The sequence below is a fragment of the Bidens hawaiensis genome, unplaced genomic scaffold (assembly GCF_021521415.1).
Source record: "Bidens hawaiensis isolate Kalapana, Puna unplaced genomic scaffold, B.hawaiensis_p1.1 tig00001382_1, whole genome shotgun sequence".
NCBI classification, from domain to species: domain Eukaryota; kingdom Viridiplantae; phylum Streptophyta; class Magnoliopsida; order Asterales; family Asteraceae; genus Bidens; species Bidens hawaiensis.
In genome coordinates, this window is record NW_027491078.1 from 3,883,628 (window position 1) to 3,899,985 (window position 16,358).

Genomic DNA, 16,358 nt, shown 5'->3' on the forward strand with positions numbered 1-16,358 from the left:
AGAAAGGTTTTTATAAGAAAAGTAAGAATTTTTATTAACTAAAAATGACACAAACTGTTTTTAAAAAAAGCATATTAAAAGGTTTCAATAAAAAATAAATGGTTTTTTAATAAAACATTTTTTTTATAAAATTAAACATACACTTCATGTAAAAGAAAAGTGAATTAAAACGTTGTTTGAAAAAAAATGTTTTCTGTAGGAAACAATTTATATGAATTTTTTTAATAAAAGAATAAAAAGCAGTTTTTATAAAAATAAACACTTTGTCTAAAAGAATTAAAAAAATACACTTTCCCTAAAAAAAATTAAAAACCGTTTCTAAAATAATTAAGATGATAATAGTAGTAATAATAATAATAAAATCAATGATAATTAATAAAAATATTAAAACAAAAATGACCAAATAAAAAAGGTTTAGATTATATTGATAAGAAAACTTGGTTGTTGATATGAAAAAATAAAGGAACAATCCATTAAAAATCTCTATTGGTCAAAAAATAAAATAAAACTCCTAATACTGAAAGTACCACAAGTGCAAGAAAACAAGAAGGTAGGATTTGTAGATTTCTCAAATCTTTTCTCCACCTTTATCCCATCAAATAAACAAATAATTTTAGTTTTATTTTAATTTCTTGTAAATATGTAAAATATTATTCAATATTAAATTGAATACGTTTTATGACACAGTGTTTTCTTATGTATATTAATGTTACTAACTCACTATATAAACTATTGATGAAGTAGGTTTAGATACACAAGGTGTCTAATTGAACTAGTTTATGATATGAAGTTGTAAGTTGTAACATCCTAAAATTTTAGGTCTAACATTTAAAATCATATTACATAAATGTGTGTGTTATTTTATAATCTTAATTGTGTTTCTTGTAAATAAAAGTTGAGTTAGAAAATAACAATAATTGGTGAATTATAAATGACTAAACTTTAAGTTATAAAAGATAGAATTACAAGGACGAAATGAATAACAGATTGAAAGTTATGTTAATTAGTGAAAATTTAAAGACAAGATCAAATATTTTACTAGCTTTACAAAAAAAATTGTCAAATGTGTTCGCGCGTGATGGTGAGAACAATAAACAAGAGAAACAGAAAAGAAGCAATCGATATCTTGTAGAAGATTAAGGTTTAAAATAAACGATTGAAAGCTTTAGATCAAAGCAGAACAAGTAGTAAGGGTATGGAATGATAATATAACCTAGAAACCATTATTGAAAAAGGTTACTACGTCAATTTTGGTTATATTATGCATATGACACAAGAATGTTCAATGTTGTGGATGCCAAAGGGTATGGAGCAGTGGGCACCCCCACTGATCCAATGTGGCAGCCCCCTCATTCAAATGAGGTCAATGCACAACCCCCCCCCCCCCCCCCCCCCCCTCATTTTTGTTTGTTTTTTTTAATTCTTTATATTATTAAATAATGAAATGGGTGAAGAATGAAGGGAATGATCTATACCCCTAGTTGAAGGGTGAAGAAGAATGAGGAAGACAAAGCCGATGCGCGCGCAAACATAATGAATGAGGGAAATGGTTCAAATGAACCATACTCTTTAGCCTTAGCCTTATGGGTTTTGAAGCTTTTTCCAATCATCATATGAATTACTGGTTTTTATGGTTTAAATACTAAGTATGAAGTCAATATTGCTTTCTCGGTAAGTCATAACCATTATTATATATAATAATTACAAACTTTGCTGCTGCTATGTGTCGATTGGGCCACTTTGTGGAACCGTATTGGTCCTAGATTTTTTTTATTGCTTTAATTTAGGTACCGTGACGAACATAACTGAAACTGAACAAATTCGTGTAGACTCACCGCATTTTGTTTTTATTTCGGTACCGTAACCAATGTGACGGAAATAAGCAGAATTTGCATAGACTCACCGCCTCAACTTCCGGGATCGGTAATGCTCGGATCTTCCCAACGCCCAAGAGTTATCGGCTGGCGCCACTCAATTGATCCACCTCAAATTTTATATGTTTTTGTTTTATTTTTGGTTTTTAGTTCCGGTATCATAAGGCCATTTGATTGATCAACCTCAAATTTTATATGTTTTTGTTTTATTTTTTGTTTTAGTTTTGGTATTATAACGCACTTAACCAAAACCGACCGAATTTGCATCGACTTACCGCCTCAATGCCCGGGCCCAACAACGTTTGGGTTTATCATCGCCCGAGTTTTACCAACCTAACCGGCGCAACGCGTCAAGTAAAACACTAGTTCTAAAATATTACAAAACTCTATCATGGTGATCTAATCTAATTTAATGTGATATTACTTCATAATAGGTTCGTAATAGTTTTTATTAATCCCAATTATCATCTTTTGGTTGTTGCTGTAACTAACTAACAAATTGGCTAATAACGATCTCAACTTTTATCATATTTGTTTCCAATTATCCGCGACTAACAGAATGCTAATGCCGTTAGTTGCAGGGCGCCGGCAAAACGTTTTTGGCCGGAAAACTCACATTTTTTCCCAAAAAACTCAACATTTTTTCTCAAGCATCTTTGTAATATTAAATCGGACCTTTAGGGACCCTTTTCTAGTGAAAAGCTCAATTATTGAGGTTGTTGGAACCCTATAACCATCGTCAGAATTAGTTGGTAGTGCTCACGTGGTGGTAATTGGTTGGTGGTGAGTCGATTGGTGATGGTGGTGTTCATATTGATTTTCCCCGCAAAAAATGTTGACTTTTTGTCAAAAAACGTTTTTTTGGCGACCTGCAACTAACGGCGTTAACATTGCGTTCGTCGCGGATCGTTGGAAACAAATATGATGAAAGTTGGGATTATTATCAGCCAATTCATTAGTTGGGGCCGGCTGCAACCAAAATATGATAGTTGGGATCAATAAAAACCAATACACCTTTGTAATATGATATAATAATATGTTAAACTAATAAATATTACAATAACTTGATATAACATTATGTTGATCAGTAAACTAATTTAATGTTATATTAATTCGCTAATGAGCTAGTGATGAAGTAGTAAGGGGGAGACTTAGTGTTTCATGTAATCCATGTTCGATTCCTGTCCCCAGCATTTAGTTTTAGCGGCATCAAGGTGATGACGAGTGACTAGGCAAGTAGGTGACGTTCACTAGTTGGATCCCTGAACTGAAAGAGTTTTATCTCACCGCACTGTTATGCCCTCGAGTGAGTGTTCATGGGCATGGCCTTAGGTGAGGGTTTTCCTTGGATTGAAAGATGAGTGTACCCCGATATGGTGAATTTAGCTAGTAGTCCATTTAGAGGATTCGTTGAACTTTTAAAAAAAAATTATATTAATTCATAATATGATATAATATTATATTAAATTGATATAATATTACAATAATTTGATATAATACTATGTTGATCATCGTAGTTCAGGCTATAAATATCATGATATAATACTATGTTGATCATCGTAGTTCAGGCTATAATATTTTATTTACTTTCAAAAGTTGAGTTTGCAATGGAAAAAAGCATCATTTGTTCTCTTTTTTTACATGTGGTTTTGAATCATGTGAATGGAGTTGCTTCACTTTCCCCTATTCAAGAATGCGAAAAATACGGGTAATACTTTGTTGAATCCTATCTTCTTTATATTTTCTTTTTCTTTTCTTTTTTTTATGACGAATATATATAATTCTTATATTTTATATGGCATATTTTTGTCTCCTTTATTTTCTCTTTTAGTACATTACTAGTTTATGACTACTTTTTTGTTATCGATAGTTTACTACTATAATTTGTACTTTTGTTTTTGTTGTTCTGTGTACGCTTTATTTTATTTTTATATATTTTAATTTCTATATAAAAGGTTTTTTGGGCATGAATAGAAGAAACATTTATATTTATTTCACCCTCCTACATTTAATATTTGTTTGTTAATATGTTTGTTACCTTTAAAGACGAAAAACCAACATATCAATATATTTATCTACTCATTTTTCAGCTAATTTTTAATATTATGCTTGGCTAACAGGTCATGATGTATGTACTTATGTTATTAATTTGACACCCAATTGCCAAGGAAACGCGTGTGGTGAATCTTGCAGACATAAAGTATCTAACCCCTCAAGAATCAAAGCAAGTTTTTGTCGTGGCACCGTTTGCATATGTTGCGCTGCGGGAAAATGCTAATTCTAATGTTTTTGTAGCTCTTTAATGCGAAATCACAATTACGTATAATGATGTTTTTTACCTTATAGTTCATGGCTTCGATAGTATTTTTTTTAGAAACTAAGAGATCAATAGCCTATCTCAGCTAAAATCAAGATCGTTGTTGACTAGTCTCAATGGAACTAGTTTACCAACATTTAATAGTTTTGATAAGTTAGATAACTATAACACTATTTACATTTAATAGTTTTGATAAGTTAGACAACATTTAATAGTTTTGATAAGCTAAAATCAAAGCTATGTTTGGATATGTGACTTAACGTTTCACTTATTTGTTCGTTATGAATCTAAGTTGTATATTGGATTACAATGTGGCTGTTGCTAAGCTATAGGAATACATACATATAGTAGTAAATATAGAATTCACAAAGTGGTATCATTAGATGGTGTCTCAAAAGGTTGCCATTAGAATCACAAGGTGTCTTATGATACATCTGGCTGTCAAACTACAAGAATGTTGCCAACGGAACCATTAGATGGATAATGAACATGCTTTGTTGGGACAAATGGTATGGGTATGTTGTCATGGTAAAACCTTACTATTCAACAAAAAAAGTTATATATATATATATATATATATATATCTTTCATGACGAGTACTATTGTGTTGTTTAAATGGGATCCGTTGTAGAATAAGTTTATTATGACTTATAACTATTGAGATTTAATAACAGTGTAAGGTAGAAGAAGTAAAGAAGAAATTCTAACTATGCAATTTGATATGTGTTTCTTTTGGGTGCCGCAGTAGTTCCTATTGGGTCATATGGCAGATTACCATTGGGCCACGCCAATTTTCATATATTTTAAAGTTCTGGTACCGTAACGAAAACCGACCGAATTCGTGTCAACTCATTGTCTCAACACCTAAGACCAACAACGCTTGACTTTTACCAACACCTGAGTTTTAGCGGCTTAACGCCACAATGACCGGGAACGGCGACGCTCGAGTTTTACCAACATATGGGTTTTACCGACACATCGCAGCAATGCTCGGGTTTTACCGTCCGTTTTTGTTTAGTTCCGGTATTGTTACGAACGTCACTGAAACCAACAAAATTTGCGTCGACTGACTTCCACAATGCTCGAAACCAGCAATGGTCAGGTTTTACCAATGCCCGATTTTACCTGTTCACCACCACAACACTCGGGTTTTACCGAGTGAATAAACGTCGTTTTTAATATTTTATTTTTTATAGGCACAACATTTTATATTTTTATATGTTAGCTTTACGCAAGTATTTTTAGGAATTTAACGTTTGGCTACATAAACAGATTCCAATTGGTCTGGCGTAACGCGTCAGATAAAACATTAGTTATTGCTAATTTAAGAATTAAGGTAGCGTTTTATATGTTTGAATGAGAGGCGAAATGGAATTGACCATTATGATGGACACGGTTGGTTCAACAAATGTGAATGCCTGAATCGAAATAAAATGTTGGGGGGGGGGGTTTATGACAATTGATAAGAAAATTTTGTTTACTACAAATTTTGAACTCATGACCTATACTTCCGTAAGAGCATTCTCAACCTATCCCTCATACATATCTCTATAATTACACTAAAAACACTACATTTATCTCTCATGTTCAATTAAATAATATTTTTTATACTTTTATTATTACAGGTTTCTCTCTCATCTACTCATAACCAATTCAACAAGCATTAAAAAATAAATAGGGGCAAATAAAGTTTCCCCAATTTAAAAAAATCACTAATTTTCTCTCTTCTCTATTATTTACACCTCACTTTATAATTTATAAATTCCTCTCACATAAATTTAGGGGATATGATGAGAATGGTCTAACAACCAAACCTACAACCATATCAATACATTACTTTGAATTTACTTTAATCATTATAATATATACATAATGTTTTTTTGGACCTGGAGGCCCTAATTAAGTGTGGGCCTAAAGCCCTAATTTGTTTTCGCCGGCCTTGATGATGGAATGAAAAAAAAAATGTGTTTGGTTGGTCAATGGAATGGAGTCACCCATTAGTCCATTACCATGTGCATTCTATTCTCTATAAAACACCTAAAATTCATTCCATTCGCCCTTTGGTTTTTTCATTACATCCCTCTTTCACACTATATCACTTCCACCACTACCCATTATCCTCTCACCACCACCACCCACCTCCGCCGCCCCACCAACCAACCACCCACCACCAACCAACGTCGCCCACCACCGCCACCACCAACCATCACTCCCTGCCATCAACACCACCGCCCCCCGCTTACCACCGCTATCGCCACCACCACCCACTATCACCACCACCTGACACCACCAACAATCGTTCCTGGCTCCCCCCATCGCCACCGTCGCCCACCATGGCCACCACCCACCACCACCATTACCGCTTTCCACCCACCACCACCACCCCACCGTCACTCACTACCATTATTTTATTCCGGCTTTTCTAGCTTACCAAAAAATAAAAACTAATAATTCATTCCATTATCACTTGGTAACCAAACATGTCAAAGGAATAATAATGATCCATTCTACTATCTTGCTCATTTCATTCCCTCGCATATTCCATTTCATCATCCATTTCATTACCCCATACCAAATAGACACTAAATTCCTACCATTTTTTTTCACTTGTAAAAGGCAGAATTACATATCACACTTCTTAATTGAGATCCACAAGATTTATAAGAAGTTACATATTATAAACTATTATAAACATGTAGAGTAAATCTGTATGAATAAAAGTCTTTTATTAAAAGACTGTTAACTGAAGAAAATACATCCATCATTTCATTCCATTAAAAAAACTAGAAACACGAATGCCTTTCATTTTCCATTCATTTTTTTTTCTCATATTTCTCCTTAAAAAAAGACTTGATAACATAACGTTAATAACTTAATACGAGACTGAACGTACCGTAGGGCGTAGGCCATAACCAGTTAACAATTTACATAATGTTATTGCTATACCTAAATCTTTTCTTTTTCTCAAGGAAAATAGTGTGAAGGTCAAGGTGATGGCTGTTGCATTTTTTAATCTAAAACCCTAGAAATGACATATGTCCCTTCACACAAATGAAGGTGTTAATTTCTTGTCTATAAATACCATGTTGTTTTATTAACATCAATATACAAAAATGGCTCATTCTTCCATGTTTGATAGCATTTTCTATCTATTTCTACTCCTCTCTCTTTTCTCCATTGCCAATAATTCCCATGCTAGACAACATCCAAAATCAAAAACCTCAGACTCTCTAGTCCTAGGTTTAACTAATAGTAGGACCACAATCAAACTACCCAAAGAATCCTCAATCTTAAACCTTAAAGTTTTATCCAAGATGTCACAAACTTTTGACATGATGGAGCCATTGAGAGAACTCAGGGATGGATACATAATTTCTCTAAACCTAGGCTCACCTCCACAAGTTATTCAAGTGTATATGGATACCGGAAGTGATCTCACTTGGGTACCTTGTGGAAACCTCTCTTTCAATTGCATAGATTGCCAAGACTACACAAATCTTGCGCGCATGTCGCGATACACGCCTTTACATTCATCATCTTGTGTTAGGGATTCTTGCTCCAGCCAGTTTTGTGTTGATGTGCATAGCTCCGATAACTCGTATGACCCTTGTAACATTGCTGGTTGCTCATTAAGTACCCTAATTAAGGGCATTTGCTCAAGACCATGTCCTTCATTTGTTTACACATATGGTGAAGGTGTTGTTTCCGGAACCTTAACTAGGGACACCCTAAGAGTCCATGGAAGTATGGACCCTGATGCTACTAGGGAGGTAACCGATTTCGGATTCGGGTGTGTTGGTTCAACTTATAGGGAGCCTATTGGAATTGCAGGGTTCGGTAAAGGTTCACTCTCTTTACCTTCTCAATTAGGGTTTATCCAAAAGGGTTTCTCTCATTGTTTCTTGGCTTTTAAGTTTGCTAATAACCCTAATGTTTCAAGCCCTTTAGTTGTTGGAGATCTTGCAATCTCTTCAAAGGAACAAATGCAATTCACTCCAATGTTAACGAATCCGATGTACCCGAACTATTATTATATCGGATTAGAGGGCATAAGTTTAGGAACTGGTTCGGGTTCTTTGTTCCAAGTTCCTACAAACTTGAGAGACTTTGATTCATCAGGCAATGGTGGTATGTTGATAGATTCAGGAACCACATACACTCACTTACCACAACCATTCTACTCTCAGCTTTTGTTAGAGCTCGAATCGGTCATAATCCACCCTCGAGCAACCGAAGTTGAGGAGCGAACGGGGTTTGATCTTTGCTATAGGGTTCCATGTGTAAACAACATTACAAATGGTTTGGAACTTATGGATGTTGATGACCATCTTCTTCCTTCAATCACATTCCACTTCATGAACAATGTGAGCCTTGTTTTGCCTCAAGGAAACAGCTTTTATGCAATGGGTGCACCACATAACTCAACAGTGGTCAAGTGTTTGTTGTTCCAAAGCATGGATGATGAGGAGTATGGACCAGCTGGGGTGTTTGGGAGCTTTCAACAACAAAATGTGGAGGTTGTTTATGATATGGAGAAGCAGAGAATAGGGTTTCAGCCTATGGATTGTGCCTCATCTTCAGCTTTCCAACAGCTTCACAAGCCTTGATAATTTGCTCTTTAATTTACTTCTTTGAATGCAAAATGTGTTCTCTTTGGTGGAACCAAAAGACCACCAGATAAGAAGGTAATAATCAGTTTGGTATCCCTAATAAAGTGTAATATATTAAAAGACATTCCAACATCTGAAATGATTCAGAAAACCACATGTTATGTATAAATTATTTTCCCCTATCATAATACGGAAGAAAATGGTAGATGCATTAAAGCAAACTTTTAGATAAAACCCAAATGAGAGAAAAATTAAAATATCATAATTAAGTTGTTTTTTAAGTAATAATACTTATGAATCTCTATTTAGGGAAGGTGGGGCGTTCTACTTGGACAACAACCCCCCCCCCCCCCCCCCCCTTTACAGGTTGAGCGAGTAGGCTAGCATACAGCCACCTCATCTGGGTAGGATGTGCAACTGAGCATGGTTTCCGGGTGTAGTGCTCGGGGCTAGGAGATGAGATATGACCGTTATGCATTAAACAAAAATAATAATTTTTGACATTTACATTCTATAATTTTATTCATTTTATACACAACCGAATTAAACCACGTACTCTCTATCTGTTTTCAACCTCTTAATTTCTATTCAAATGTCTTAATCCGATTCAACTAGTGTTGGGTTGCTTTCTACTTATCCTATTCGATCTAGTGATATTTTACTACTTTCAGGCACTCATCCTATTAGTAGTATCGAATTATGTCCAAAGTGACCGCCACAATGTACATTTGAACTTGAAAACAGGGCTTGATCCAAGAAAAGATATATGCCATGTGATCCTGAATTACCCTTAAAGAGACAACATAATTTAAAGGAAACCTCAACCTACATATTAACAAGCCATCTAAATAAAATAAAAAACCATAACCGAAATATTAGGCTCGGTCAACATAGCCAATATCTAGACTTAATTAAATTAAATAATAGAATTAACATCTAAAACAAAAACCAATATTTATTAAGAAGGTTACTTGTACGATTATTATTATTATTATTATGATTATTATTGTGAGTTAAAGATAATTATAAGTTTTTGATTACATCGAAACAGAAGGCAAGCGGGCAACAAGCTGCGCAGCTACCTCTTTTTGAATTGCAAAACCCAATCTTTTGTGAGTTATGGTCCACCAATGAGTCGCTTGTTCAAATTTTCGATCCCCTATGATATTGCATAATCATTATATATATTATTTAGTTTCTTGCTAGTCGGTAACTTATATAATATCCACCGTTAGAAAAATTGTATATATTATTTGTCCTAAATTGCAAACCCTCTTTATATATATACACTCTATCTATATATGTGTATCTTTGTTAAACTCCAAAAAAAACATAATTACATAAACGGTTGAAAGCAAATCGGAACAAATATGAAGTTACTTAACACTTAGAATAAAATGTAAAAATGACACATCAAAAAGAAAAATGCTAGTTGTGGAAACTAAATAAAGATAACTATAGTATTCATGCGTGCATTGGCTTTATGCATGTTTCAGGTGCTTTTGCTTATTATTATATAATATCCCATGAACTTAAGGTTGGAGATCAGTACGTTGGTTATAAAAAGATGCATACAGCAAGAACTGAAAGAAACTTAAGTTTGATAGAATCTTGTTTAATGATGTGTTAAATATTAATTAACTACATAAGCTGTACCTTGATGATGCAGAAAGCCAGAAAGATTGTACTTGGTTTCATTATATAATTCATTAATTTGAAGGAAGAATCTTCCTAATCCCGTTGCAGTTTTAATTTTATTGTTTATAAGAAAATAAAATAATAAACTTTTTTATGCAAGTTCTTAGTGCACTGGCCTTTCCAGGAACAAGGTGTAGTGGATGTGCATATGAAGGAATTGGTGGATCTTATACAAGCTTGTGATGTATGATACCATGTTGTTAAAGAACTAGGATGTTAGGCCGGATTTCGTTGCAGGACTAGTTATTTTGTGGCGAGGTGTTTGATTAGTTATTAATTATCACACTTAGTATGATTTGAGATTAATATAATCAAACGTAGATTAAAATTAGGGCATCGCAATGGGATGAACTATATATCAATCATAGTCTCGAAGGGGTTTGTATTCGCTATAGAAAGTGAAAGATAAAACCTAAAACTAGAGAATTGTAATATGACCAAGTTCGTTGTGGACGTGGTGTGAATTCGGTCAGTATTGGTTCATTACGTTATGGAAACGGAACTCGCTATAGCAAATTAAAGAGAAAAAAGCACAAAGTCATGTTAAGTTTTTCTTCTTTTTTTAAGTTAACGAACATTATCAATTGAGCGAAAAATAAAGAGGTTAAAAACGTATATTATTCAAAATATAAGGGTTAACTAAAACTTAAAAACATATATAAATTAAGCACATAGACCGTAGGCAAATCTTCTCCTTTTTTTTAACGACGAATGTTATGCATACTCTACTTTACACCAAAATATCTACATTACTCTCTTGCACATGTTTGAAATTGGGAGTTTTCATCTAAAAGACATGTGCCTCTACTATGTGAGCTAGCCCCGCATTGACAAATCTTCTAAATGTTATATAGTATATTTAGAATTCAAATAGAGGTTTGTAAATTGATCTATAAAAAATGTCGATAAGCTGTTGGAAGCGTGCAACTCTCCCTGATCCTTGTAGCATGGGGAAAGAAGATCGGGTGATCTTCCTCTCCTAGTGGCTTTCTTCTTTTCCTAGGACGGTTAAGATATGAGCATGGCGGGGTGCTCATAAATAGGCTTCCAACAAGAGTTAATTCGAAAGATAAATAGTTGGATATTCCTTCTTATTATGCCCTTGGTGTAGTGTTGAAAGGGAATCAATAGATTGCTTGTTGTGTCGTTGTTCGATGGCTATTCGTATTTGGAATCTAGTGGCTGCTTGGCATGGGTTGCTAATTCCAGTCTATAAATCTTTTGGTTTGTTGATGGATGGCTCGATAAATTCAAAGTGCGGAATTAAAAGAAAGTCATTTTCGGGTTTGTCTTGTTCGTGAGTTGATGAGTGATTCGGAGATTAAGAAATAACCCGGTTTATTTGAAGAAACGACACCAGAGAGAGACAATGTTTAATGATATTTAGCACTTCTCATTTTTATGGTATATAGTTGTCGATATCGTAAATTCCTGGATATAGTAGCTCAAAAACCGGCTTATGTACATATGACAATTCTTTGCTTCTAGCTAGAAGTTGTTTTTTAAATAAATACTGTCATTTCGATAAATATAAAAAAAATAACAAAAACCACTATTACACAAGGAATCTCCTTTCTTCTAAACAGATCAAAATCGGTCATCATATTAATCTTTATACATATTAACAATTATTTTCAGGTTTCAACCTCATTTGTCTTTCTAACAAGTCTTTCACATGTTAAACCTTCTATCTTTACTCTGGAAAGTTAAATAGGTTCAACCCGGCCATTTTTAGCTAAAATACCTCAACAAACATCATATTTTCCAGTGTTCTATTCTTGCATTCTTGATGTGTTAAACTAACTCCAAAAGTATAACATTTACTATACAACCAACATCTAAAAACACACAACTGAAAACAAAATCTTGATGTAAACAAACCCCACTAGGGCATAAAACTACTAAAATGGAGATTAATTATAAACTTTACCCTGTCACAACAACATGAATAATTAAACTTTTACATCCTAATATTGTCATATTTAATCTACTCAAAGTGCAAAAAGAAAAAAAAAATGTTATATCTTCTCTTTCTTGTATCCATCTAATTTCTTCTAGATAGTTTTCTATAATATGGCTGTCGTTTTAAAAAAAAAGTCTATGTTTCTAACTTATTCTTCACGGTGACACCACCGTCACCAGCGACAATCACCGTCGTCGCCATATCAACAAACAGCCCATGCTCCACCACTCCGGGCAGCTGCAAAATCGCATCCCCGGCCGTCTTCAAATCCCCGATACTTTCCTTAAAATACAAATCCACCGTATAATTACCATTATCCGTCACAAACGGGTCGCCTGTTTCGTCGCAAATTCGTAGCTTCGCGACACAACCCGCATCCTTAAACAACATTTCAAGTCTTTGCGCGGTAAATTTCCAACAAAACTTAACAACCTCAACCGGCATCGCCAACCCACTCGCCCCAATATAATCAACAACCTTCGATTCATCGACAATCACAACGAAATTCTTTGTCGCAAATTCGATCATTTTTTCACGTAACAACGCCCCACCCCGCCCTTTAACCAAATTCAAATCCGGGTCGACTTCATCCGCTCCATCGATAGCTAAATCAATAACCGGGTGGGTATCAAGATCCGACAACGGAATATTAACCGACAAAGCATGATCATGCGTTTGTACGGACGTAGGGATTCCTATAATGTTTTCTAATGTTCCTTGGCTAATAAGCTCCCCTATTCGATCAACCGCTTGCTTTGAGGTCGACCCGGTTCCTAACCCGACAACCATACCCGACTCGACGAACTCGACCGCTTTGTACGCGGCGAGTTTCTTTAATTCGTCTTGTGACATTTTGGGTGTAACGTCTTGTGGCATTGTTATAGCCATAATTATATTATTATGTGAAAGATGGTTATGAAGATATGGTGTGTATTGATTTATGGGATTGTATGGAGACAATAAATAAACATAGGGAGAATCATATCCGAAGAATAAACCCGATGGTAGCGTGAAACATCCTGGGACGAATTAATCAACTGCGGATTTATTATTCTTCGGACGGTATCGATTAGCTTCGTTATTCGTTAGGACACTGATACTAAATCAAAATTTTTTTGCCAAATTAACTTTTTAAAATGAAAAAAAACACAAAAAAAGGCCTTTGATACCACTCGGGGTTTATAATAGTGCCTCGACAAAAATTCGATCGGTATCAATTACGTTCATCGCGTTAATAAATCTAATAAAAGAATAAACAAAAACAAAATATGCATAAAAAGCAAAAAAACACAAAAATAAAATATCAAAGATACTTTTTTGGCAACCAACCATCGATATTTATCATATGTATAATACAATAATACAGCCGCGTTTCCAAGAACCACTTGAAATTTTGGGGCCTGGGACGAGTGAATCAATGGGCCTCTATATTCGACTTTTCAATTATGTAATAGATAACTTGACAATTTTACCAATAAGATTGTTTTTCAAAAACCTAAAACAAACAACTAATAATAAACATGTTACTAAAATAACTCATATGAAACAAATTAAAGTTTTTTCTATTAAAAAACAAATGCTAGTGGTGGGAATTGAACCCATAACATAACCTTTATATTTCCATAGTTTAAGAAACTTTCCATTCAATCAAAGAGTCATTTTATATGCTTTTATGTTAAAACAAAACTATATATAAAATATACATTTTATTTTTTTTAATAATTATGGGCCTCTTGAAAGAGTGTGCCGGGCCCGCAATAATATAATTATCATACATTGAGCCAACGTATTTACTTGGGATATGTACATCAGACCCATGGATTTCAAGCATGCCAGGGTCTTAAGGGTTTGATGCTGATGTATTGAATAGATAGGTGTGTAAACGGCCAAATGGCTCATGATTCAAGAGGCTAAAATTAATAAACGATTCTGGGTATAAAATTAAGCTCATTTAATAAACAAGTCCATCTCTATAGAGGTAAGGCACCTCACAAGAAGGATGTGAAACCAAGCCTCGCAGAAAGTTCATAACAGACAACACGTCAACCCGCGGAAGCGGATGGGGGAACAAAGTTGCCATACGCAAATTTTAGAATCCTTCAAGGAGACAAATAGTACACAAAGGATAGGTATGCACGATGGGCCTATGAGAAACGGCCGGCGTTGTAGTATCAGCAGACAAACATTATACATACCCCAGCCGTCTCGCCCAATTAGGGGCCCATAATGTGCATCTGCATAACAAATAGAGCGTTTCAAAGACGGTGACAGCTGGCCAAATCTTCTCCACACCTTCGGCTATAAGTAGAAGGCAAAACCCAACGGTAAAGGCATTTTATTCTCTCACAACAATATCCATCACTTACCATACTGATTCTCATGCCAGAGGGTGGTTACGAGAAGAACCCCCCATTCTCCTTCTCGTAACGAGCTCACGGTGTTCTGTTTTACAGGAATCACTTATTAGGGCCCTAAAAGATCCGATAGTAGTTTGATACCCAAGCGAGATATTAAGTTGACCACTCCCAATTCACTTAGTGTTTCTTCAATCTCCATTTTATTCTAATTTTGTTTTAGATTTTATAAATGATTCTCCTCACCCTTTTTCAGCAAACCATCACCGACAACAACCATTGTGCCGCTAGTAACACAACCCGTCTAAAACTAGTCATCGTCATCGGTGTTCTACAAAGATCTGTCGTTGCCGCCTTGATTCATGACAAGTGGAAATTAGTCATTGGCTTTAAGGTTGTCGTCCCGTCAAGTAAAACCGTCACTGACTACGTTAATAAAGGGGATAATTTGAGAACTTTTGGAAACTATGGACATTCCTTTGTCATATTGACGTCTAAATTGAACATTTTGAAGATTTTTTCAACTATAAGACCACGTTGAATCATAACTTCTAATACGTGTTTCAAGATTTGTCGTGTAGTTTGCTTCAAAATACATCGAAGCACTATCATTTCAAGTAAACTAAATGTACTTGCTACTAAGATCATTTATGTATATTCAAATAACTATGTACTCACCATAATCATCCTTCTTTTTAACAGCCAAAGAGAACTATATATATGTACTCACCATAATCATCACTTACATGAGTTAACCTCGTATTGCTTTCTAAAAGAACATCACTACTTCAAAATTCCAAGATGCTTTCTAAAGTCACTAGGAATGACTTGATATAAAAGTGGTTGGTTATGAATTGTGGAATAAAGATATGGAATGTAATGAAATCAAGGCTCATGCCTAGTGGTTGGAGTCTATTTTGATTTTCAAACCGAGTCCATTGATTCCATTCACATGGGTCCATGCCATACCCTCGTTCAATGGTCTCAAATCATTGGACCACTACCAAAACCCACCTTAAACAGGGACGTCTGCGCAGAGACCAACTGGATCCGCAGGACCAACCATGCTCAGAGACGTGACGTCCTTACGCGCAGTACGCAAGCTGGTCCCGCAGGAAATGCCTCCCAATGGTGAAGGACTCCGCCTGTCCCCGCAGCCTCAGATACAAGCCATTAGGGAAGGCCACCCGCGCAGCATGGCTACACGCACAAGGCACTTAGCTCTCGATCATTCAGTGTCACCTGAAGGAATGAGCCAAGCCGGGAGCAATCCCTCACAGAGGCGGGAGGGGGAATACTCCCGCCCAAATAAGCCAGTCCGTATACTGAAGGATCTTTTACTGTACCTGACGAGGTATGGGCGAAAGATCTGATCAGAGATACGACAGCTCACTGATACAGTATGGCGAGCAGCATGCTCCTGTACTGTATCACTATTAGCCGCTGCCTACTCACCAACTACTGTCATACCACGTGCGTAGCCGGCAGTTGGTGGAAAGGGAATAGTACACAGCAGGCCTGGTCACTATCAGCCGCTGCCTA

At 35.3% G+C, this 16,358-nt stretch overlaps 1 protein-coding gene and 1 pseudogene across 1 annotated transcript; one reads left to right on the forward strand and one right to left on the reverse strand.

Annotated features, from left to right (window-relative positions):
* Positions 1 to 7,229: 7,229 nt before the first annotated feature.
* Positions 7,230 to 8,798, forward strand: LOC143572922 (putative aspartyl protease At4g16563). The gene has a single exon (XM_077057949.1). It carries the CDS (start codon positions 7,305 to 7,307, stop codon positions 8,796 to 8,798), a length of 1,494 nt encoding a protein of 497 aa, XP_076914064.1. The 5' UTR covers positions 7,230 to 7,304.
* Positions 8,799 to 12,597: 3,799 nt separating this feature from the next.
* On the reverse strand, positions 12,598 to 13,396 carry LOC143572932 (putative ribose-5-phosphate isomerase 2 pseudogene; annotated as a pseudogene).
* Between the last annotated feature and the right edge of the window lie 2,962 nt (positions 13,397 to 16,358).

Excerpts from the sequence above, each read along its gene's own strand:
- LOC143572922 (XM_077057949.1), top strand. The coding sequence starts at position 7,305 with ATGGCTCATTCTTCCATGTTTGATAGCATTTTCTATCTATTTCTACTC.